This window comes from Ochotona curzoniae, unplaced genomic scaffold (genome assembly GCF_017591425.1).
Source record: "Ochotona curzoniae isolate NIBS_2020 unplaced genomic scaffold, NIBS_Ocur_1.0 patch355, whole genome shotgun sequence".
Classification (NCBI taxonomy): Eukaryota; Metazoa; Chordata; class Mammalia; order Lagomorpha; family Ochotonidae; genus Ochotona; species Ochotona curzoniae.
The window spans coordinates 222,877-242,874 of NW_024466923.1; the positions used below are offsets into that span (position 1 = coordinate 222,877).

Here is a 19,998-nt window from a genome sequence, read left to right on the forward strand (position 1 = left end):
AGATAAACAATACATAATGAATGCTTCGTAAACCCAACAGTTCAGAGAAAATGTTAGCTGTTTGGTTAGAAGTTGTAGTATCATGAAAGGTTTTTAGACAGTAGGAATTTCCAGGAGGTAAGCTCCTCGTGGACCCCTGTGTTGCTACGGCTCACCTCCCGAGGCTTGGATGTTGTCCAGATAAGCACAGCAGCTCTCTGAGGTTTTGTTCATCATTCAGAGGTCAATGGCTCTTTCTCTGGAAAACTCTGTATACAATAAAGGCAACTGTACTGTAAGTGGTACAGTTTTATTAACTAAGGCAGATACATGTATATGTATATGTGTACATACATATGTATATTACCCCTTCACCATTAATGTGTATGTCCGCTATACAGTATGAATCAGGATAAAGAGAAAAGAAGGTATGATCTTCATAATTTTGCCACTCAACCATCAAAAACAACATATAATGTGGCCTTCCAGTCGTTTTTAGTATAGTCAGATGTTGATAACAAAAATGTGTCTTAACCATTTTAAGCGTATGATACAGAAACATTAAGTACATTTACTATATTGAACAACCACATCTACTACCCATTTCCAGAACTTTTTCATAATCCCCAGTACAACTTCTGTATCTGTTGTTAATAATCCTGCCACCACCACCACCAAGTGTTTGGCAACCGTTCATTTGTTTTCTGTCTCTGGAGAAGCAGTGAACCCAGAAGCAAAGTTTTTGGAATGCAAAGTTTATGGGAAGTTCTTTCTAACCAGTGTACCCAGTTTGGCATGCTTTTACTCCAAAGGGTTGCTGTTGTCTTATTCTTGTTAAGTTATTAGGTCATTAGTTCCAGCTATTGCCTCCAGTGTTCTTATTTATGAACCTTAATTTGATTGACACAGAGGAATGGGACTTTCAATTTCAGCTTTCCCCGTGACTAACTCATGGGATACTTCTGCTTTTCTAGCAGGGATTACTGAGCTATACATCAATATGGAAGATGACTGGTTCCAAAAGGCATACCATCTGTGTGAATTTTGTGTACTTCCTGAACTCTACAAAATGTGATTTCAAAGTTTCTACTCTTTCAAGTATTTTAGCTGACTCTGTATCCCACTGTTTACAGAGTGAGAACATCTGGATTAGAATCCTGTGTCCGTGATTATTACTTATGTGACAAGTTTTCCAGACTTTCATTCTGAACTTCATTTTCCTCATCTGCAGTATTCATAATGAAAGCACGAGTGTTGCATAGTTTTTATGAAGATTAAATAAGATATTGTGTATATAATTCCCAGAATTTAAATAGTCAATGTATGTTAAATCTAATTTTTTAAAATTGGTCTCAACACATGTTTACATGGTGAAAACTAATTTTTATCTTTTTAACAGTTTCCAAGGGAATCATGGAAGTATGGTTTAAGGTTTTTAAACTTTTAAATAGAGAGGCTGTAACGGAGTAACTCTTAGGTGTTAGTTCCAATTTCTCAATGTAGCCATTAAGCATGATTATTTCCCATATAACTCTATTCTTTTAATGACCAAGGGTGCATATTTCAACAACCATTCTGCATATTGTATAAATGCAAGGTGATCTTCAAATTCAATTTAGTGCATTGCCAAGTTTTGTAAGGTCTATCAAAACAATTAAGCTCACAAGCTTCAAATGAAATGAACAGTACTACTGCCTTTGACATAAACAGCTTTATACTCTGCAATGACAATAATAACATTTTTGTTCAGAATCTGCCATATGCTGACATTTACTTTCACATGTGGCATGTTGTCTCTCACACATAAATGTGTCACAAGAATCCCATAAGGTAGGTAATATTCTAAATTTATAGAAGGAGAAACTAAAGCATGAAAACTTTAGTAAATTATACAGTTGGTAATTGGTAGAACTGTGACTTGAATACAATCCAGTTCTAAAGATAGCATTCTTATTTTACCACTCTAATCTGCTCAGTAAGCTACTTCCCTTCTGCATTTTAAACTCTAAGCTCTTAAAGGACTTCTAAAACTTACATAAATTGTTGTATGCTTAAATTATGAAGCAAGCAGTCCAATATGATAACTTGTTTCATAATGTCATCAGATGAAAAATACATAGTAGAGATTAAAATTATAAACTGTTAACTAATCAAATGATAATTAAACAGACTTAATATTTCTTGAAGTTTTGGCTAACTATTGAAATCACTAAATTTGAGAATAAAGAGGTGCTTCAAAAAGTTTGTGGAAAATGAAATTTTGGCCAAATTTTTTGAAATTTGTGTGTGTACATATGTACAACATATATATTGTAATAAACATTTTCTGTCTCACCACCCAGATGGCTATAACAATCAGGGTTGGGTCAGGCTCAAGCCAGGAGCCAGAAGCTTCACCTGGTTCTCATCAATTGCATGGTAGGGGTCCCAGCACTGGGGCTATCTTCCACTGCCTTCCCCAGGTCACTAGCAGGATGCTGAATCTGCAGTGGAGGAGTCAGGACTGAAACTGGCTTCCATATGGAATGCTGACATGGCAGACAATGGCTTCACTTGCTATGCCGCAAAGCCAGTCCCAACAATGTACATTTTCTGTGGACTTTTTGAAGACACCATCATAGTTTTGAAATAAATTCTTGGTCCTCTTAATTTGTTAACCAACACATGTAGATTCCTTTACCAAGATTTAACTGTGATATTTATACTGCCTTCCTCCTCTTGGTATAGACCATGTAAATGGACATTGCACAAGTCCAACTTCTCAGAGCTGCAGTTCTGGAAAACGTCTTTCTAGTGCTGATGTTTCTAAAGTTAATCGCTGGGGTCCTGGAAGACCACCATTTCGAAAGGCACAGTCAGCTGCTTGCATGGAGATACCTTTACCAGTTACAACAGAAGGTAGGTTAAACACATCCACTGTTATAAATACAAACAAAAATGGTGTTCCATCATAATGGGAGTTGAGAGGTAAGGGATGAAATTCACATGTGAAAGATATAAACAAATACTACACAATGAGTAAGAGTTTGCTGGCATAGTCAGCATGACCCCAAATCCATTCCTGACTATACTTTTTTCCTCATCTCTAAAACTGGAATGGCTGTTTATGGTAGGCTCCTCTTGCCTGCTACACAACATGACATCAATGCTTCTGTCCATTCTCTGCATTACAGTAATATTTAATAGTTATTAAACTTAATAGTAAACCTTTCAGTGTCACTAAATGTATGTAATTATTCAATGTCTTGCAACCTTAGTTTCCTTAACTGTCCAATGTGACCCAAAAAAAAACATACATTAAATCTTAAAGTTTGCGATCTTCATTTAGATGTTTTCACTTTTTTGTCTTCAGACATTTATTAATAGGCTCTCAGGACCTTAGCAAATGTGTGATAATTATTACAGTAAAATTTTTGTCAATATTTATGTAAAGATGATATTAATACAAAAATAACAGATTCCATGCAGTTTATGGATATAATTCTAAGAATATAATACCACTACACCCCTCCCTTTCTTGCTGTATTTTTTAATTTTTGAGGTAACATTTTTAACTTCCATTATGGTTAAAAGCTTAATGCTCTGCTAAATAAAGACTTTAAAAACTAAAAACTAAGAAGACCATAATTCAGCAGGAATGTAAGCAAAGCTGTAAACAGTAATTAAATAAAAGAATGTCTATTGTACCCAAATTCAGTAAATTTTAAAATAATCACAGCTTATTAAAACCATTAATTTGACAAAACTATTTGCATCAATACTGATATACACAGGAACTCCTCTTTTTTGATTTAATTTTTTTCTTCTTCAATTTTGTGTCTCATATGAAAATGAACAGGCAGTGTTTGTTTTTTTATAACCAGACTATTTAACTCATAATGTCCTCCAGTAAAATCTATTGGGATGTCAATTGTAGAATTTCATTCATTTTAATAGCTGAATAATATTATATGCAATATGAAACATTTTATTTAATAATCATTTGATGATAGAACATTGATTGATTCCAAATTTTGGCTATTGAGAGTAGTACCACCACAAACATGTGGTACATGTATCCCTTTGATAGCGTGTTTTCATGTCTTTCGGATGTACTCCAAGCAATGGGATTACTGGATCCTATGTAAGTCTGTAGTTTTTTGTTGTTTTGTTTGCAAAACTTCCACACTGTTTTCCTCAGTGACTTGTAATTTAATGTTCTCACCAACAATGAGCAGGAGTTTCCTTTTCTCCACATCCTTTCTAATTTTGTTACTTTCTTTCCTTTGCATAATAGCCATTCTGACAGGGGTAAGGTAATATTTCATTATGTTTGATTTGGATTTCTCTGATGGCTAGTCATGTTAAGCATTTTTTCATATATTGATTGACCATCAATATTTCTTTTGAATCCTGTCTACTGAGGTCCTTTGCCCATTTCTTAAATCGATTAGTTGATTTTTGTTATGAAGATATTTGAGTTCCTAATATATTCCAGATATTAATCCTTTGTCATATAAGTACTTGTAAATATTTTTCCCATTTTGTTGGGCATCTCTTTATGATTTCCTTTACTATGCAGAAGCTTTTGAACTTTTGAGTTTAATGAAATCCCACTTGTCTAGTTTTTGCTTTTATTGCCTGTGTTTTGGGGATCTTAGTCAAGAAATAGTTACCTACACCAATGACTTTAAGTGCTTTCCCTACATTTTATTCCATCAAGTTCATTGTCTCAACTCCCTCTTGAGCTGATTTCTGTAGTATGGATCTATTTTCTACATATTTTGGCCAGCACTATTTAATGAATAGATTTCGTTTCTGTGCTGAATAGTCCAGGTACTTTAATCATTGATCGGTTGGCTATGTGTACATGGACTGGTTTGGGGGCTCTCTGTACTGCTCTTGTGGTCTTTGTATTTTTGTCAGTCCATGCTGCATTAATTGCTATAGCTTGGTAGTACGCAGGATAGTCTTGGCTGTTACAGGCCACCTGTGAAGATACCATATGAATTTTAGTGTATTTTTTCTCATGTTTTAGAGAATGTCATTGGATTTGTGACAGATACACATTGAATCTGTAATTGCTTTAGTAGTATAGATGTTTTGATGATAGTAATTTTTCCAATATGTAGGCAAGGAATAACTTTCAATTTTTTGTGTGTATCCTTGGCTATTTCTTTCATCAGTGTTTTATCATTTTTATCACAGAAATATTTGAATTAATTGGTAAATTTATTCCTAATTATTTGATTTTTGTGGCTATTGTGAGTGGGATTTCTTAATTTCTTTTTAAGTTCAGCACTTCTGTATAAAAATACATTGTTTTTACATGTTGATTTTGTAATCTGAAACTTTACTGAACTAGCTTATCAGTTCTAACAGCTTTTTGGTGGAGTGTTTGTTTAGGATTTCCCATTTACAGCATCATGTCATCTGCAAACATGAACAAATGAATTGTCTTTGTCCTTGGCAACTTTGACACCCTTTATTTCCTTCTCCTCCCTGATTGTTGTTGCTAAAATTCCCAGTGCTAACCGAATGAGAGTTGTAAAATTGGGTATCTTTGTCTTGGTCCAAATCTGAGGGGAAATGTGTTCAGCATGATATTGACTGCTTTTTGTCATATACAGCTTTTATAGTTCTGAGGTATGCTAATTCTGAGGTATGCTAATTCTGAGGTATGCTAATTCTGAGGTATACCTAATTTGTGGTATAGAGCAACTCATTGATTTCCTCCCTTTTCTGTCTGTATTCTTTGTATCACAGTGAGTTTCCTTGCAATTCTGATTGTGAATTCTGTATCTGGCGTTTCAGATTTCTTTCAGATAAAGGTCTAATTCTGAAGAATTATTTTCTTTTGGAGGCTTCAAATTACCTTACTCCTTTGTTTCCTGTTTCCCTATATTTATATCTGGCAAAATAGACTCTTCTTTATGAAGTAGTCTGTACTGGAAAACAATTTATGGTGTAGATACAATGGAGGCAATCACTTGGCCTGTTGTTTGGCTTGGTTCCAGGTGAGCCAAGACTTACGTCCTGAGTGATTTCTTTTGCTTTAATTAATTCCAACTGTATCTATAAGTGACACAGTGATCTTGTCTGCCAGAGTCTATAGATGTAAAAGTCTGACTTGAGGCAAATGTGGACTTCCTACAGTGTGTATCCTCAGTCCATAGAGAAACTGTCAGAGACACTAGGGGTTATGATAGCCAGGGACCTTGTTCACAATGCTAAGGGGCATATAGGAGGCTATCCCTGTATCCCAGGTTCTGCTAGGAGAGTGCAACTGCTGCTCAGGCTGTAATACATAGGCTCAGTACTGGCAGATATGAACAAAACCCTGCTCCAGATCCACAGGGTGACTATATGGTATCCAGGGGTTTTTTGCACTGGCAGATATGGATCCAGAGGCAAAATGTGAGCATGTTCTTCTCAAGGTAACACCAAGTAGATTACAGTGGATTTTAGGAAATTACTACTGAGTATTACAGTCTTCATGTTGCAAGATTCAGTGGGTTCATTGCTCAGCTTTCTCAGGATGGAAGCCTGACACTGGGAATAATGTGAACCACTTGTCTGAAGCAGAGAAATGTAATAGAACCCTCAAGGTACCACAAATGTATAAAAATTACTCCAAAGATAATGAAACCAATATGAGCAGTCGCAGTATTGCAAGACACAGACAAAGTTGCCCTCATTTTCTCGTAAAGTATGCAAGATGTTGTTGGGGTTTGTGCCCAGGGCACCTAGTCCTGGGGAGCTAGGAAGCTCACAGGGAAATTCCTTAAATCAGGTCAGAATTTTATGGACTGATGTTGGTACTAGCCCCAAGAAACTAAAGGAACACCCCCACACACCCCCAGATTATCCAAAGTGAGTGAGCACAACTTAGGGGCTTCTGTCAAAACTCCTGCAGTTGTAGGAAGCCACAATCTGATCTCTGTCCCACGAAGCATCCTGACTTTGGCCCTAGAGACTTCTGGTAGCAGCAGAACAGAATATGTGTTCTGTCAGGGTAAGGAAGGAGAATAAGACAATGTGGCTTCCCTTTTTGAAACCAAGCAATTGGCTTGGTTCAGAGTCAGGCACCAGTTGGTTCCCAAGGCTGGAGCTGAAGTCAGTGACAGACTGTGGACTGCTCCCTCAGGTAAAGATGTCAGGCACAGGGCCCACAGCAGCTTCCTGCTATCTGACTTGGGAAGGTGGTGCCTCCCAATGGACAGCTGACTGCATGCCGTGGTCAGCCACAGAAGTGTGTCTGTACTCTGCTCTGTTCTGTCACTTCACTGAAAATGTCTACCGGTCAGGCTCCTGGAAACGTCCTTCCTTTGGTTTGTTCATGTCCCTCTGTGGCTGTAGTCAGTGCATCTTCTCACTATTCAGCCATCTTGGACATTCAGTCTGGATGTTTGTATATGGAATGAAATTGAGAGCAGGGAATGAAGTATAAAAACCAGAATCTAGAAATTTTTCCACAGGAAAAATGGAGAAATTGTGTAACTCTGCTGCTACCATCGTGTTCACCGAGAACATTAGGGAGGGGACAGTGTTGCAATGCAGCACATTAAGCTGCAGCTGCTTTCTCCCTTAGCCCGCACATCACTTCCTGTCCAGCTCCCTGCTAATGTGACAGGGAAAACATCAGAAAATAACCCAAATACTTGTTTTCCTTAATATGACAATCTCATGAGCAATCTGGATGGAGTTCTAGGCTCCTGGTTTCATGTAGGCCAGCCCTTGCCCGGGCCTTTGTGGCCAGTTGGAGTGTGAAACAGAATGAAAGATTCATTCTCGATCTCTCTCTCTCTCTCATTCTGCTTTTCAATGAATAAAGTAAATCTTGAGGAAAAAGTTTTAGGTATTTTTGTTTAGTAATTCTATGCTTTACTGCCTTTTTAAAAATTTGATGATCTGTATTTCCTCCAAAAGAAGTTGTAAATTTATTTTCAGTTTTTTCAATTTCTTTAACATTATGCTATTAACACTGGTTCCTGGACATAAAGACAACAATCTTATCTCATTTGCATATGAGTGTAAACCTTGAATGTTGATAAATTATGAAAGGGAAAATTTTGGAGACATGTATTGACTAAAATTGTTATAACAGAAGCAGTACATAGGAGTTAGAGAAGAAACATAATCTTAATCACCTTAATAAAACATGTAATTTGGGGTTTTAGATATGTGTGCCTCTAATTTGTTCTGAATTCTAAGAAAATAAATCTGTTTCAAATCTGTACAGTATATTTGATCTTCCTTTGTATCTGAGTTCTATAACAAATAATTATTTTTGTATCTTTGATCATGGACAAAAAGGAGAAATTTGTCCTGTAACTTTAAATTGTTTATTTAAGAAAGCGAGCACTATGATCTGCTCATGTGTACCCAAGTGCCCACAATGGCCCCCAGCAAGGGCTGAAGCCAGGAACTAATAGCATGGTCCCAGTCAATGAGAATAGTGCAATCCAAAGCTCCCTATTGGCTCTGAGTTTAGATTCAAAGTAGGTGGCTTGGAAGATTATATTTGCATTTTGCCTTTGATTTTACCTTTAATTTTTATGAAGGTAATTATAAGAGATATACAATGTGTTTGCCACAGTAGAGTGCAGTATGGATTAGTCCTTCCATGTCAGTGTTCACAACAATGTTGATAAATGGGAAATGCCAGGAGAACATTAGGAATACTTGCAACAGTTGAGAGACAGGAAAAGACATACTCTTAAAACAATATCAGAAACAATTGTAACCTTGACTGTTTAGATTATATTGTTTTTCTAGATTGAAGTTCAACCAACATGTGAAGTCATGTAGAGATAAAAACTATAACCTGGATCTTTGGAAACTCACATTCTAATTCTAGTGCTTACTAGGTTTATGATTTATATGTTTGAACTTTAGACTCTCCATTATAAAAAAAAAAAAAACTGATGACCTACCTTCCAGGTCAATTAACAAAGAATAAAACATAATTTTGGCGTTCATGTATTAAGTCTAATATTGATTTGCTGTGGAAAAACCTATGATAACTCTTATTTTTTCTTAATTTCCATAGAAACCCGTGAAAATTCCTATAATCGTTCCAGGAGCTCTAGTATCTCCAGTATTGACAAAGATTCTAAGGAAGCCATCACAGCGTTATACTTCATGGAATCCTTTGCACGGAAAAACGACTCCAGCATCTCCCCTTGTCTGTTTGTTGGAACTAGTCTGGGAATGGTGTTAATCATATCCCTAAACCTGCCAATAGCAGATGAACAAAGGTTTACAGAACCAGTCATGGTATTGCCAAGTGGTAAGAATTGTTTTTATTTACTCCATTGTTACTCTTTCAAACTTGGATAAAAATGTCTTTTGAAATGTAAATTTGTGTTGATTTGGGACAGAGGTTCTGAGAGAAGTTTTCTGTGTAACACAGTATTCAGAATCTCATTAATCATACACTGCCTTAACATTTGCCACATTGTAATTTACCTTTCATTTGGGGTAGAGGAATACAACCTCTCCTATGATGGTGAAATGTGGCATTGGCAACCCAATTAATGCTATGAGAAATACATTTCTTAAAAGCACTTAAGGACACCCTAATGTAAAAATTAAATCTAATTTTAGTAAGTTTAAACTTTTTCCAAAATTCTATGCTGGATCAGAGCCTATGAGTGCTTTAATGTCATTATTGAAAGATTCAGCTAACCTAAGGTGGATGGCTTATTATTTTATTGATATAAAGGCATTAAAATTTATTTACTATACAATACAGTTTCAGAAACATAGTGATATCTTCCCCCTGCGCTCCCTCCTGCCCATGTTCCCAACCCACCTTCCTTATTTCTGTTTCTCTCACTAAGATTTTTACCATGGCATACTTACAGTTCACTTGTTAATCACAGGCTTAACACTTTATTTGATAAAGAATTCAACAATTAAAAGATAGAAAAAAGCCTATTATTTGTAAAAATTATAAGTTATAAATAATCATTCTTGCTCATATAGAATACATAGAATACATTTTTTATATTCTGTGTGTTGGTTATTACAGACCAGGGAAAACATATTTGTTTTTTGAATACCACCTCCTTTTGCTAAGCATAATGGTTTGTAGTTGCCTCCATTTTGTTGCAGAAGACAGGATTTCACCCCTTTTTGTGGTTAAGTACTATTCCATAGTATATATATTTTTTTCTGTATCAAGTCATCCATTGATGAATATCTGGGCTGATTGGATATCTTAGCTATTACAAATTGAATTATGGTAAACATGAGTATACAAAAACACTCATGTTATAAAGGCACTTGCATAATTTGTTTTTCTTATTCTGAAACCTGTAGAGTTTGATCCAGGTCATAAGAATTTTTCCTAAGTAAATGTTGTATTTTCTTCCTTCTTGAGTTATCTTCCCCCCTTTCAGACAAAGAATACATGTGAATCCTATTATTCCTTTGAATATTTCTACACTATATATTATAATTTTAACTTCTACAAATGATAGAAAATATGTGGTAGTTGTCTTTCTTAATTATTTTACTTAGCATGATAGTCTCTGGTTCCATCCGCTTTGAAATGTGTTCTTACCACCAATTTTACTCTGCTGTCTTTTGAAGAAATGTTTTCTAGATCCTTAAGTTAAGAAATTTCTTAATACTTAGGTAATGGTTTTTATTTTAAAACAATGTACACAATATGGCAGGTTAGAGTTGTGTTTTCCCAGTAAATTGGTGTGCTATTTTCATATCACTAGATTTTAGGTGGAAAAGTCAGTTTGTGCATTGTGTTTTAAAAGCTAATGTAAAGGTCACTTTATTTTATACATGCTTAGGTATTTCAGTGAGAAAATCCCTTTATTCATTTTAACAAAATATGCACAATTCTTTTATGTTCATTGAGTCAATCAAATGCATATTTACAATGTTTTAACCCATATACCATTGTAATGTTCTGTGTTGTAAAAATGATATTCAACAGGGTTCATAAAACAGATCACTTGTTGTCACAGGTAAATTTACCATTCTTAGCAAAAAAAAAAAAAAAAACTGAAACAAAATTCAAAATAAGTATATATTTGAATTTTGAACTCTTAGGCCAACACAGTGATGTAACAGGCCAATCCACTGTCTGTGGGGCCAGCATCCCAATTGGGCACAGGTTCAAGTCCTAGCTGCTCCAATCCAGCTCCCTGCTCAAAGCTCAAAAAGCAGCAGAGAATGGCTCAAGTCTTTGATCCCCTAAACTCATTTGGAAATCCCAGAAGAAGCTCCTGGCTTCGGTTTGGCTCAGCTCTGGATATTGTGACCATTTGAGGAATGAGCCAGCAGATGGAAGATCTCTTTCTCTTTATCCCTCTCTGTCTCTCCCCCCACCTTCTCTAACTCTTTGAAGTTGAATAAATAAATCTTTGAAATAATTTTTTTGAACTCCAGTTAGTAAATACTTGAAAGTTTCCATTTTATGTATTCAGTGACATGTAATGGGAAGTTATGATCTCCAAATATTTCTTTCATTATTCACTTATTCTTTCAAGACTTAATAATAATGTGTCATTATCAGTTCACCTGTTATAATAAATGCAGTAATTGATATGTTAATAATAGAGAAGTTGGCCGAATGCATATATGGGAATTCTGTAATATCTATTCCTTTGATCGTAATCCTTAAACTGTTATTTAAAAAATTAAGTCCAGGACCCAGTATGATGGCTCAGTTAACTAGTCTTCCCCCTTCAAGTGGCAGGATACCCTATGGGCACTGGATTATGTCCCAGCTACTCCCTTTCCCATTCAGCTCGCTACTTGTGGCCTGTGAAAGCAGCAGAGGATGACCCAAAGCCTTGGGACCCAATTCACACATGAGAGACCTAGACGAAGCTCCTGATTTTGCATCAGATCAGGAGTGGCCATTTGGGGAAAAAAAATGGAAGAGCTTTCTTTCTGTCTCTCTTCTCTGTCCTATATTATATATAATAATTATATATAATATATCATATAATTCTATAATATATTATTATATATAATATATATTAAAATAAATAAATAATCCCAGCATGACACTTCGTGCAGTAGTTAAGACACTGCTTCGGATGATACACCCCAAACTGAAGTGCATGGCTGCAAGTCCCAGCTCTGTTGCTCATTAAGCATCATTCTGAGGCTGCACCCTGGAACGTAGCAGCTGACAGCTCAATTCTAAGATCCCTGCTAGCCTTCTGGTAGATCTGGATTGACTAATTCCTGACTTCAGTCATGCTTAGCCCTGGCTGCCGGAGTCATCAGGGGAGTGAACGGGAATAGAGACAAGTGTCCTATGTCTGTTTATCTCTCTCTTTTACCCCTTAAATAAGCAGATAAATAAAAAGATCTTAAATCTACATTTATTTTTCAAAATTAATAAAATCAATTAAAAGCAAGAGAAAACTATGAATCTAGGGTCACATGCTTTCTGTAATCCTTAAAAGACAAGAACCCCTAATTGGAAAACATGATTTATAGTAGTAAAATGAAAAAGGATATTTTTTCAATTTTTTTATTTTGATAATCTTTACATAGTTGATTAGGGCACAAAGGGTCGAGGGTTACAGGAAAGTAGGTAAGACCATTGTTTCCACATTAATTTTATTTTTTCTATTTTCTGTATCTGAACTATTGGGAGAGACAAAGGCAGAAGGCCCATCCAACCTCCCACCCATTCCATGTCCACAATGTAAGGCATGCTCCAAGGGTCTTGCTCAAGCAGTTTTGATAGTTCAACAGTTCTGAATTGCTGCCAATCTCGCCATTCTATGCATGATGAAATCTCTTCAGAATCCACTGGCTGACATAGTCTCTTCATGGTTGGAGTTCTGAGATCAGCAGTTCAGTTGGAGGGATCCCCAAAGAAACTTCGTCTGGGGTGATCCCCAGACCTGATTCTTGTATGTGTTTGTTTGCCAGGACAGGGTCCAGCAGAGTCCATAGCCCCAATCAGCTTATGCACATGCTGGTGGTTGCAATTGCTGGGTCAGTTTTGTTTCTCGCCCTATCTTCCACATGAACCAATGGGTGTTGCAGTCAAGCCTGATTCTGTCCACTTCACACTTGGCCTTCACGCAAACCAGTGGGAGCTGCAACCTAGTTAGGGTGACTCCCAGTAACTGCCTGCCCCTTACCCTGGTTCTCATGCTTGCCAGTATGTACCGCAGACTTGTTCAGTCTGTCCCACATCCCTTTTACTTCTTACGCATATCACTGAGCATTGAAGCTTCATTCAACCCAACCAGCCCTACTGTGCAGCCCACACACATGCTAGCAGGTGCAGTTTTGTATAGCCATGCCTACCCCAGTCCTGGTTTTCATGCTCACCAGTGGGAGTGGTAACCCAAGAGGGAGGTGCCCACTATTTCCCTACTGGACCACTCCCACTCCTGGATCATGCACTCTCCAGGTGGTTCTGCAGTTTAACTTGACAGAATTAGCCCCCAGTGCCAGCATTTGCCAGCTGATGCTGCGGCAGAGCCCAACCAACCCTTGCCCTCTCTGATTTATGCTTGCTTGCAGCAGTAGGAACAATCAGCCCAGCCTGGCTTTTCCCCAATCTAGCTCACATGAGGCCCACAGGTGTTGTAGTCCTGCCTAGTCTGGTCTGCCCCCATCTCAACTCATGCTCCCCAGTGGCAATGGTGGTCCAAGAGGGGAGCCCTCCACATTCCCCCTCACAGCTTTGTCCCCTCCCCCGATGGTTCTCACATGTGCTGGTTGGGTGATGAGGTCCAGTCTGACATGGCTTGCCTCTCTTCAGCTTTTACCAGTGGCTGCTGCAGCCTGACCCAGCCTGGCCCACCCCTAATTCCAGATGACACTGGTGAAGGTTACAGCTTGGCTCAACACAGCAGGCGCCCAATCCCAGCCGTAATGTGTACTAGCTTGTGTTGCAACCAATCCTAGTCTGACCCACACTGTTCTGGTACTCAGATTCACCAGCAGGTGATGTGAATGGGTTCAGCCTGGCCTGTCCTGACTTGTGCCAAATGTGTGCTGGGTACCTTTCCCTGGTCTGATCTGGGCTGCTCTCTATTGTAGTTGTTGTGCTCATCTGCAGGGACTATGTCCCAACAGAGGAGTTTCCCAAGCTCGTCCATCAGAACCTCTCCCATCACCAGATCTTGAGCATACTTGTGAATCAATGGGTAGCTCTACTTAGTCCACCTCCTGTCCTGGCAGTAACAGTGGCCTTTCCTGACTGGTCTTCAACCCATTCCAGTTCTTACTGTTGGATGTTTCAGCCCAGTCAAGGCTCATCCATACCCAGACACAGCTCACACATGGCTCAGCAGGGGCAGAGACCTAGCTAGGTCTGTCCTACACCTACCCTAGTTCTCACGAGCACCAGATGGTGCTAGAGTCTAGCTTGGATCAGTGCACCCAGCCCCAGTTCCCAAAATAGCGGAAGCGACATGTGTTGTGGCACAGCAAGTTAAGCTGCTTTAAGAAGCAGGCATGCATGTCAGAATGCCACTTTGAGTTAACAGCTACTGTGTTTTCATGTGGCATTCTACAAATGTGCTTGAAAAAGCAGCAGATGATAGCATAGTACTGGGGTCCCTGCTGCCCATGGTGGGTATGTGTATTGCTTTACTTCCTCCCAAGTTCCAGCTTTAGCTCTGTCCTGTGTGAGTGTTTGTGGAGTAAACCATTAGATAACAGGATAGTAGTGTATGTTCATATTCTCTCCCCTTCTGCCTTTACTTTTTGCAAAATAGAAAACTCATCCCTCCTCCTCCTTCATAGCTTCTTTCTTGACTATCATTGTTGCCACAGTTTTCACCATTCTGCAGTATCGGTTCTCCATTCTATATCTTCTGGTTCCTGCTTCAGATTATGGGAGCCATTCAAAACTATTGTAATTGTGGTGTTTTCTGCTTCCATTGGTCAGCATTGGAATGACATGAGGATCTGAATACATTTTTCTTATTAAAACATTGTTAACTTTTTATCTATTAGTTCTGAAAACACATGTGATCCAAATAGTTTAAACTTGAAAATAGTCCATTTTTAAATGTATTTGTTTATTCAGCCTTTACCAGGAACATACTACTGTATTAAGTGCAAGGAGATACTAAAATGGTTCCTGTTTTCAGAAACTTCTAGGAAAGAATAAATTTAAATAAAAATTGCAGTAAAGGAATAAAGTATATAGTGCTGTATGGAAAATGAATTTAGGAAAGATCTCCCTAACAAATGTAGTATCTGAAGTGGGAACTGGAGAGATTTCAAAGTAGATGTTTACAGTACAATGTGTGACATAACAAACTAGGCAGTGTGCTCGGCATAGAAGCCTAGTGGCTAAAATCCTCACCTTGCACGTGCCAGAATCCTATATGGACGCTGGTTCTAATCCCAGCAGCCCAGCTTCCCATCCAGTTCCCTGCTTGTGGTCTAGGAAAGTAGTTGAGGACAGCCCAAGGCCTTGGAACCCTGCAGTCACGTGGGAGACCCAGAAGAGTCTTCCTGCTCCTGGCTTTGGATTGGCTTAGCTCCAGCTGTTGTGGCCACTTGGGAAGTGAATCAAGGGACAGAAGATCTTCCTCTCTGTCTCTCCTCCTCTCTATATATCTGACTTTCCAATAAAAAGAAAACTTAATAAAAAAAAGAAAAGAAAACCTAGGGGGCAACAAAGAAAAAGGCGTGGATAAATCCTAGGAATGGAATGGTGCCAGATGACAGAGGAAAGGAGGCAGAGAAGATTGTATTGAATCTTAAAAGCTGTCACAGTGATAGAAAAGACTTCATTTATGTGGGTTTTATTAAAGAAAACTAATCATGTAGTGTACTGTTTTTTCCTCAAATACTTGTTCTAAAATGTTCTAATTTTAAGAATCTTAAAAGAAATTCTGTTACCAGTAGTCTTTGTACTTTCTCTGTCTCTCCTCTATCTCCTCGGAATTGCACTGCCCATCACTGTGAGAAATTTGGTAATACTCACTTTTAATAATAATCTTTGTATTAGCTATGTTGCCATACAAATTAATGATTATCTGTTCTTCCAGATGTGGTCCCTATTTTGGAAGGAAATTATTTTGATGGCCCATGACCAAACTCAGGTTTTAAACTCATGAATAAATTCAAGGCTCTCAATTACAAATTCATTCTCTTTACCCCAAGTGGTCCTTCTTACCACTCATCCATTTTCACTAATAGCACCATAATATTTCTCTAAATGACTTCTTGACTGATTTAAAGAGAATTCTGCATGCTAGCTTTTTGGTTCTTTGCTTTTTCAATCTAATTTGTTCTATGTTACCTATATACTTTTTTTTTAAGATTTATTTTTTTTATTGGAAAGGTGGATATACAGAGAGGAGAGACAGAGAGGAAGATCTTCCATCTGATGATTCACTCTCCAAGTGAGCGCAACGGGCCGATACTATGCCAATCCAAAGCCAGGAGCTCTTTCGGGTCTCCCACGCGGGTGCAGGGTCCCAAAGCCTTGGGCCATCCTCGACTGCTCTCCCGGGCCACAGGCAGGGAGCTGGTTGGGAAGTGGGGTGGCCGGGATTAGAACCAGTGCCCATATGGGATCCGGGGCGTGCAAGGCGAGGACCTTAACCACTGTGCCACCGCGCCAGGCCCTACCTATATACTTCTAAGGTTGAATTAATGTTTCTTTGTAACATAATCTCCAGCTCAGAACCTTCATGTCAGAATTATGCTGGATTGCATCAGGTCTGTGGCAATTTTCCTGGAAGCTCCCACTGTATCTGGGATCCTAGCAATAACCTAGACATAGTACTTTTGTGAACCCCTTGAATATACACATCCCTCCACAAAAGTGCCCCCTCTCCTCTTTGTGCAGATCAGTGAAGTACTGTTTCATGTAGTGTTACTTGATTGGAAGATATTTAGTGTGGAAAAAGTAAAACAGTCCTAAATGATGAGTAAACATCATTGTTAAATGTTGCTAATTTATTAATATTATTAATTGACGGGAAGAATTTTTTCTTTTACAAATCTTATAATAATATATGAGCATGTGAACATATGACTAGGATTCTCTTCTGGGCCTTTGATCCAATACCAGTGGAGGACCCTAAAGTTTAAGCTTTCTTAGTTTCATGATAAGCCAAGCCTCTGTTCAGCACACCTCAAGTGATTGCTCTTAGATAGGAAAAAGGCAAGCACAGATTAATCCCTTTCATCAAAGCCACCATAGGGAATGCAGTCTAAACACATCGTAATATGTTCTGAAGAAAAATTAGTAAGCAATCATACAAACTTTCTATCCCCAAAGAGCTTTACATCTGGTTACTGAGAAGTTCCATGGCTGTTAACAGGTAAATTAAGATTTGAATACTTTTGTAAGGGAAAGGGCATGTAAATAGCTTCACTAAGACTCCTATAGGCTCTGAGTTTAACAACACTTTCATGTACTGCAATCCCCCTGCTGCTCTTTTTGCTTTATTATATCAGGATATAATCATGCTATTATTTCTCCCATTAAAAAAAGACATTTTTGTGGATCTATTATTATGTTTCTTCTTTTTTAATGCAAGATTTATTGATACGATTGGGTTAGGTTCACTTTTTCCATTTTGTTCTTCCCCTCTTGACCCCATTCTAATCAGACTTTTTCTCACACCGTTGAACACAACAGCCTGCATGTGTGTCACCACTGACCTCACTGATAAGTCCAGTGGTCAGTGTTCAGGCAGCATCTTCACATAATAAATGTTAGTTAATCATTCTCTCTACCTTAAAATATATCATTTGGATTCTAGATCACTACACTGTTCTGATTTTCTTCCTATCTTTCTAGCGATTGCCAGAGTACTCTCTTCTCATTTTACTGAACCTAATACAGTGCCCGAAGAAGGACCGGTTAAACATTTTTTTGCTGTTGTCTTTATTTTGAAGACATGAATGAAATCAGCCTGTCGTATGATCTTAAATGCTCTTTATAACCCGAGGAGCATATGTTAATGTTTATATTCTGAATATTGCCCCCAGTTCCCTCACAGTTGCCTAGCCTATTTATTGTCCACTTCAATGGCTAATAAATCTCAAAATTAGCATATCCACAACTAAGCTCCTGATATTCATCTCTTTTCTGTCCTGGTCTTTCCCATAGCCATGCAATAACATTTCAGTTCTTCTCAGATCAAAATCATTGACATCATATGTTAGCCTTATCTGTTTGTTAAACTTTAAATCAAACTTAGTAGTAAATCCTTCTGATCCTCACAGTGTATTTAGAGTTGGACATTAATGATAGAGGTTCAAGCAAACCTCTATCCATTTCTCACATGGGTTATATGCTGGCCTCTTCACTGCTGCTGCTTTTTGTTGCCTTCCCTTAGACTATACCCAGCCATAGATGTGATCCTATTAAATGGTAGTAAGATCATATCATTTCTATTCTCAAAATCTCACCACCTCTTAGAGCAAGTAAAACTCTAAGTCTAGCACCACTTTTATGTTGCTGATCTCATTACCTGTAAGTCTTTTGTGTTCTAAAAAGTAAGGACTTGCCAAGATTCTGAGATTTTACTAGACTCACAAGTTAATAAAGTTAGATTGCTAGTTTCATGAAGGTTGATAGAAGACATGAGATTTCTGAAAATTGAAAGATAATTTTTCATTGATAACATAGAATGTCATTATTCTGATCTAGTCTTCTAAGAACCAATTTTGAAAGAATGATACAAAGAATCCTTTCATCCTGTAGTAGTGTGCTTGGGCTCCCACAGCCGAATAGCACAAACTGTATGGGTTGCACAACAGAAATTTATTTTCTTGTAATTCTAGAAACTTGCAAGTCTGGCATCAAGGTACCAAAAAGGTTGGGGTCTAGTGCAGGTTTTCTCTGTGGATCACAAGTGGCTGCCTTCTTGTTACAGGTTCACATAACCCTTCTTTGGTATACAAATGGAAATACTTTCATTTAACTGGTACTTCAGTTGTCATTCAAAAGTATCTAAACTGAAAACTTGATCTTCAAGGTCTTATATTAATGGTTACAGATTAGAAATGGAAATTTAATACAGTCATGGTATCTGCAGGTGGGGCTTTGGAAAGTGATGAGAGTTGATTGTTCTGGTGGTGCCTGTACATTTGAAACATGGTGGCGTGGCTTTGTAAATAGAAGCTACATTGACCCAGATGTTTATCAATTACACATGATTCTAATAAATCATTCTTCATTGCTATTGGCAGTCTTTGATATTCATGGAATATTGGGCAACTTCAATTTTCTGTCATTTTTGTTGTGGCTTGTACCTTGACCCATGGACTGAAGCACCTGAGCTCTATTCTATCTTCTTCAGTTACCCTAGGACATTCAAAGGCTTCTTTTAAAGTTTGCTTAAAAACACAGCTTAGAAGCACCAGCACCATGGCATAGAAAGCTAAGATTCTGCCTGCAAATCCAACATACCATATGGGTACTGGTCTGTATCCTGGCTGCTCCACTTTTCGATCCAGTTCCCTGCTTATGTCCTGGGAAAGCAGAGGAAGATGCCTAAGCCCTTAGACTCCTGCCCAAGAAGAACCTCCCAGAAGAAGCTCCTGGCTTCAGATGGGCTTAGCTCCAGCCATCATGGCCATTTGGGGAATGAACCAGTAGATAGAATATTCTCTTTTTCTCTTTCTCCCTTTTCCTTCTCTCCCTTCCTTCCTCTTCCTCCCTCTCTCTGTAACTCTGCCTTTCAAATAAAAAGTAAAAAAATTTTTTAAAAATCAGATCATCCAAATATGTATTCTCAATCTGATAAATTTTTAAGTGCTTTGAATTATAGGTAAACTAAATTCTAAATGGAATGTATTTTTAGTTATCACTCTTTTCATATCTGTTGAGGCAGATCAGTTCGGATTTACTTAGGATCACTCAACATGATATAAATGAACAAAGGGGGAAAAAGGAATAGTGGGGTGCTCATTAGAGCAGAGTTTAGAAATAGCCATAGATCAGATTAGCTCAAGTTATTTCCTAAACTTTGTAGTGTACTGTCCTCCAAGTCTGGTAAAAATCTCTCATAGGTAATGATCTGGCATGGATAACCAACCTTGGAAAATGGAGGT

At 37.9% G+C, this 19,998-nt stretch overlaps 1 protein-coding gene across 5 annotated transcripts in view; it reads left to right on the top strand.

The window, feature by feature from the left end:
- LOC121167251 (syntaxin-binding protein 5-like) overlaps positions 1-19,998 on the top strand; it is a 252,185-nt gene that overhangs the window by 221,590 nt on the left and 10,597 nt on the right. For 3 of the 5 annotated variants that reach the window (XM_040996671.1, XM_040996673.1, XM_040996672.1), the window contains 2 exons: positions 2,707-2,877; positions 9,011-9,250. In XM_040996671.1, the coding sequence (XP_040852605.1) occupies positions 2,707-2,877; positions 9,011-9,250 (411 nt within the window). The remainder of the gene's footprint in view (positions 1-2,706; positions 2,878-9,010; positions 9,251-19,998) is intronic. The other 2 variants (XM_040996674.1, XM_040996675.1) reach the window with 1 other exon arrangement.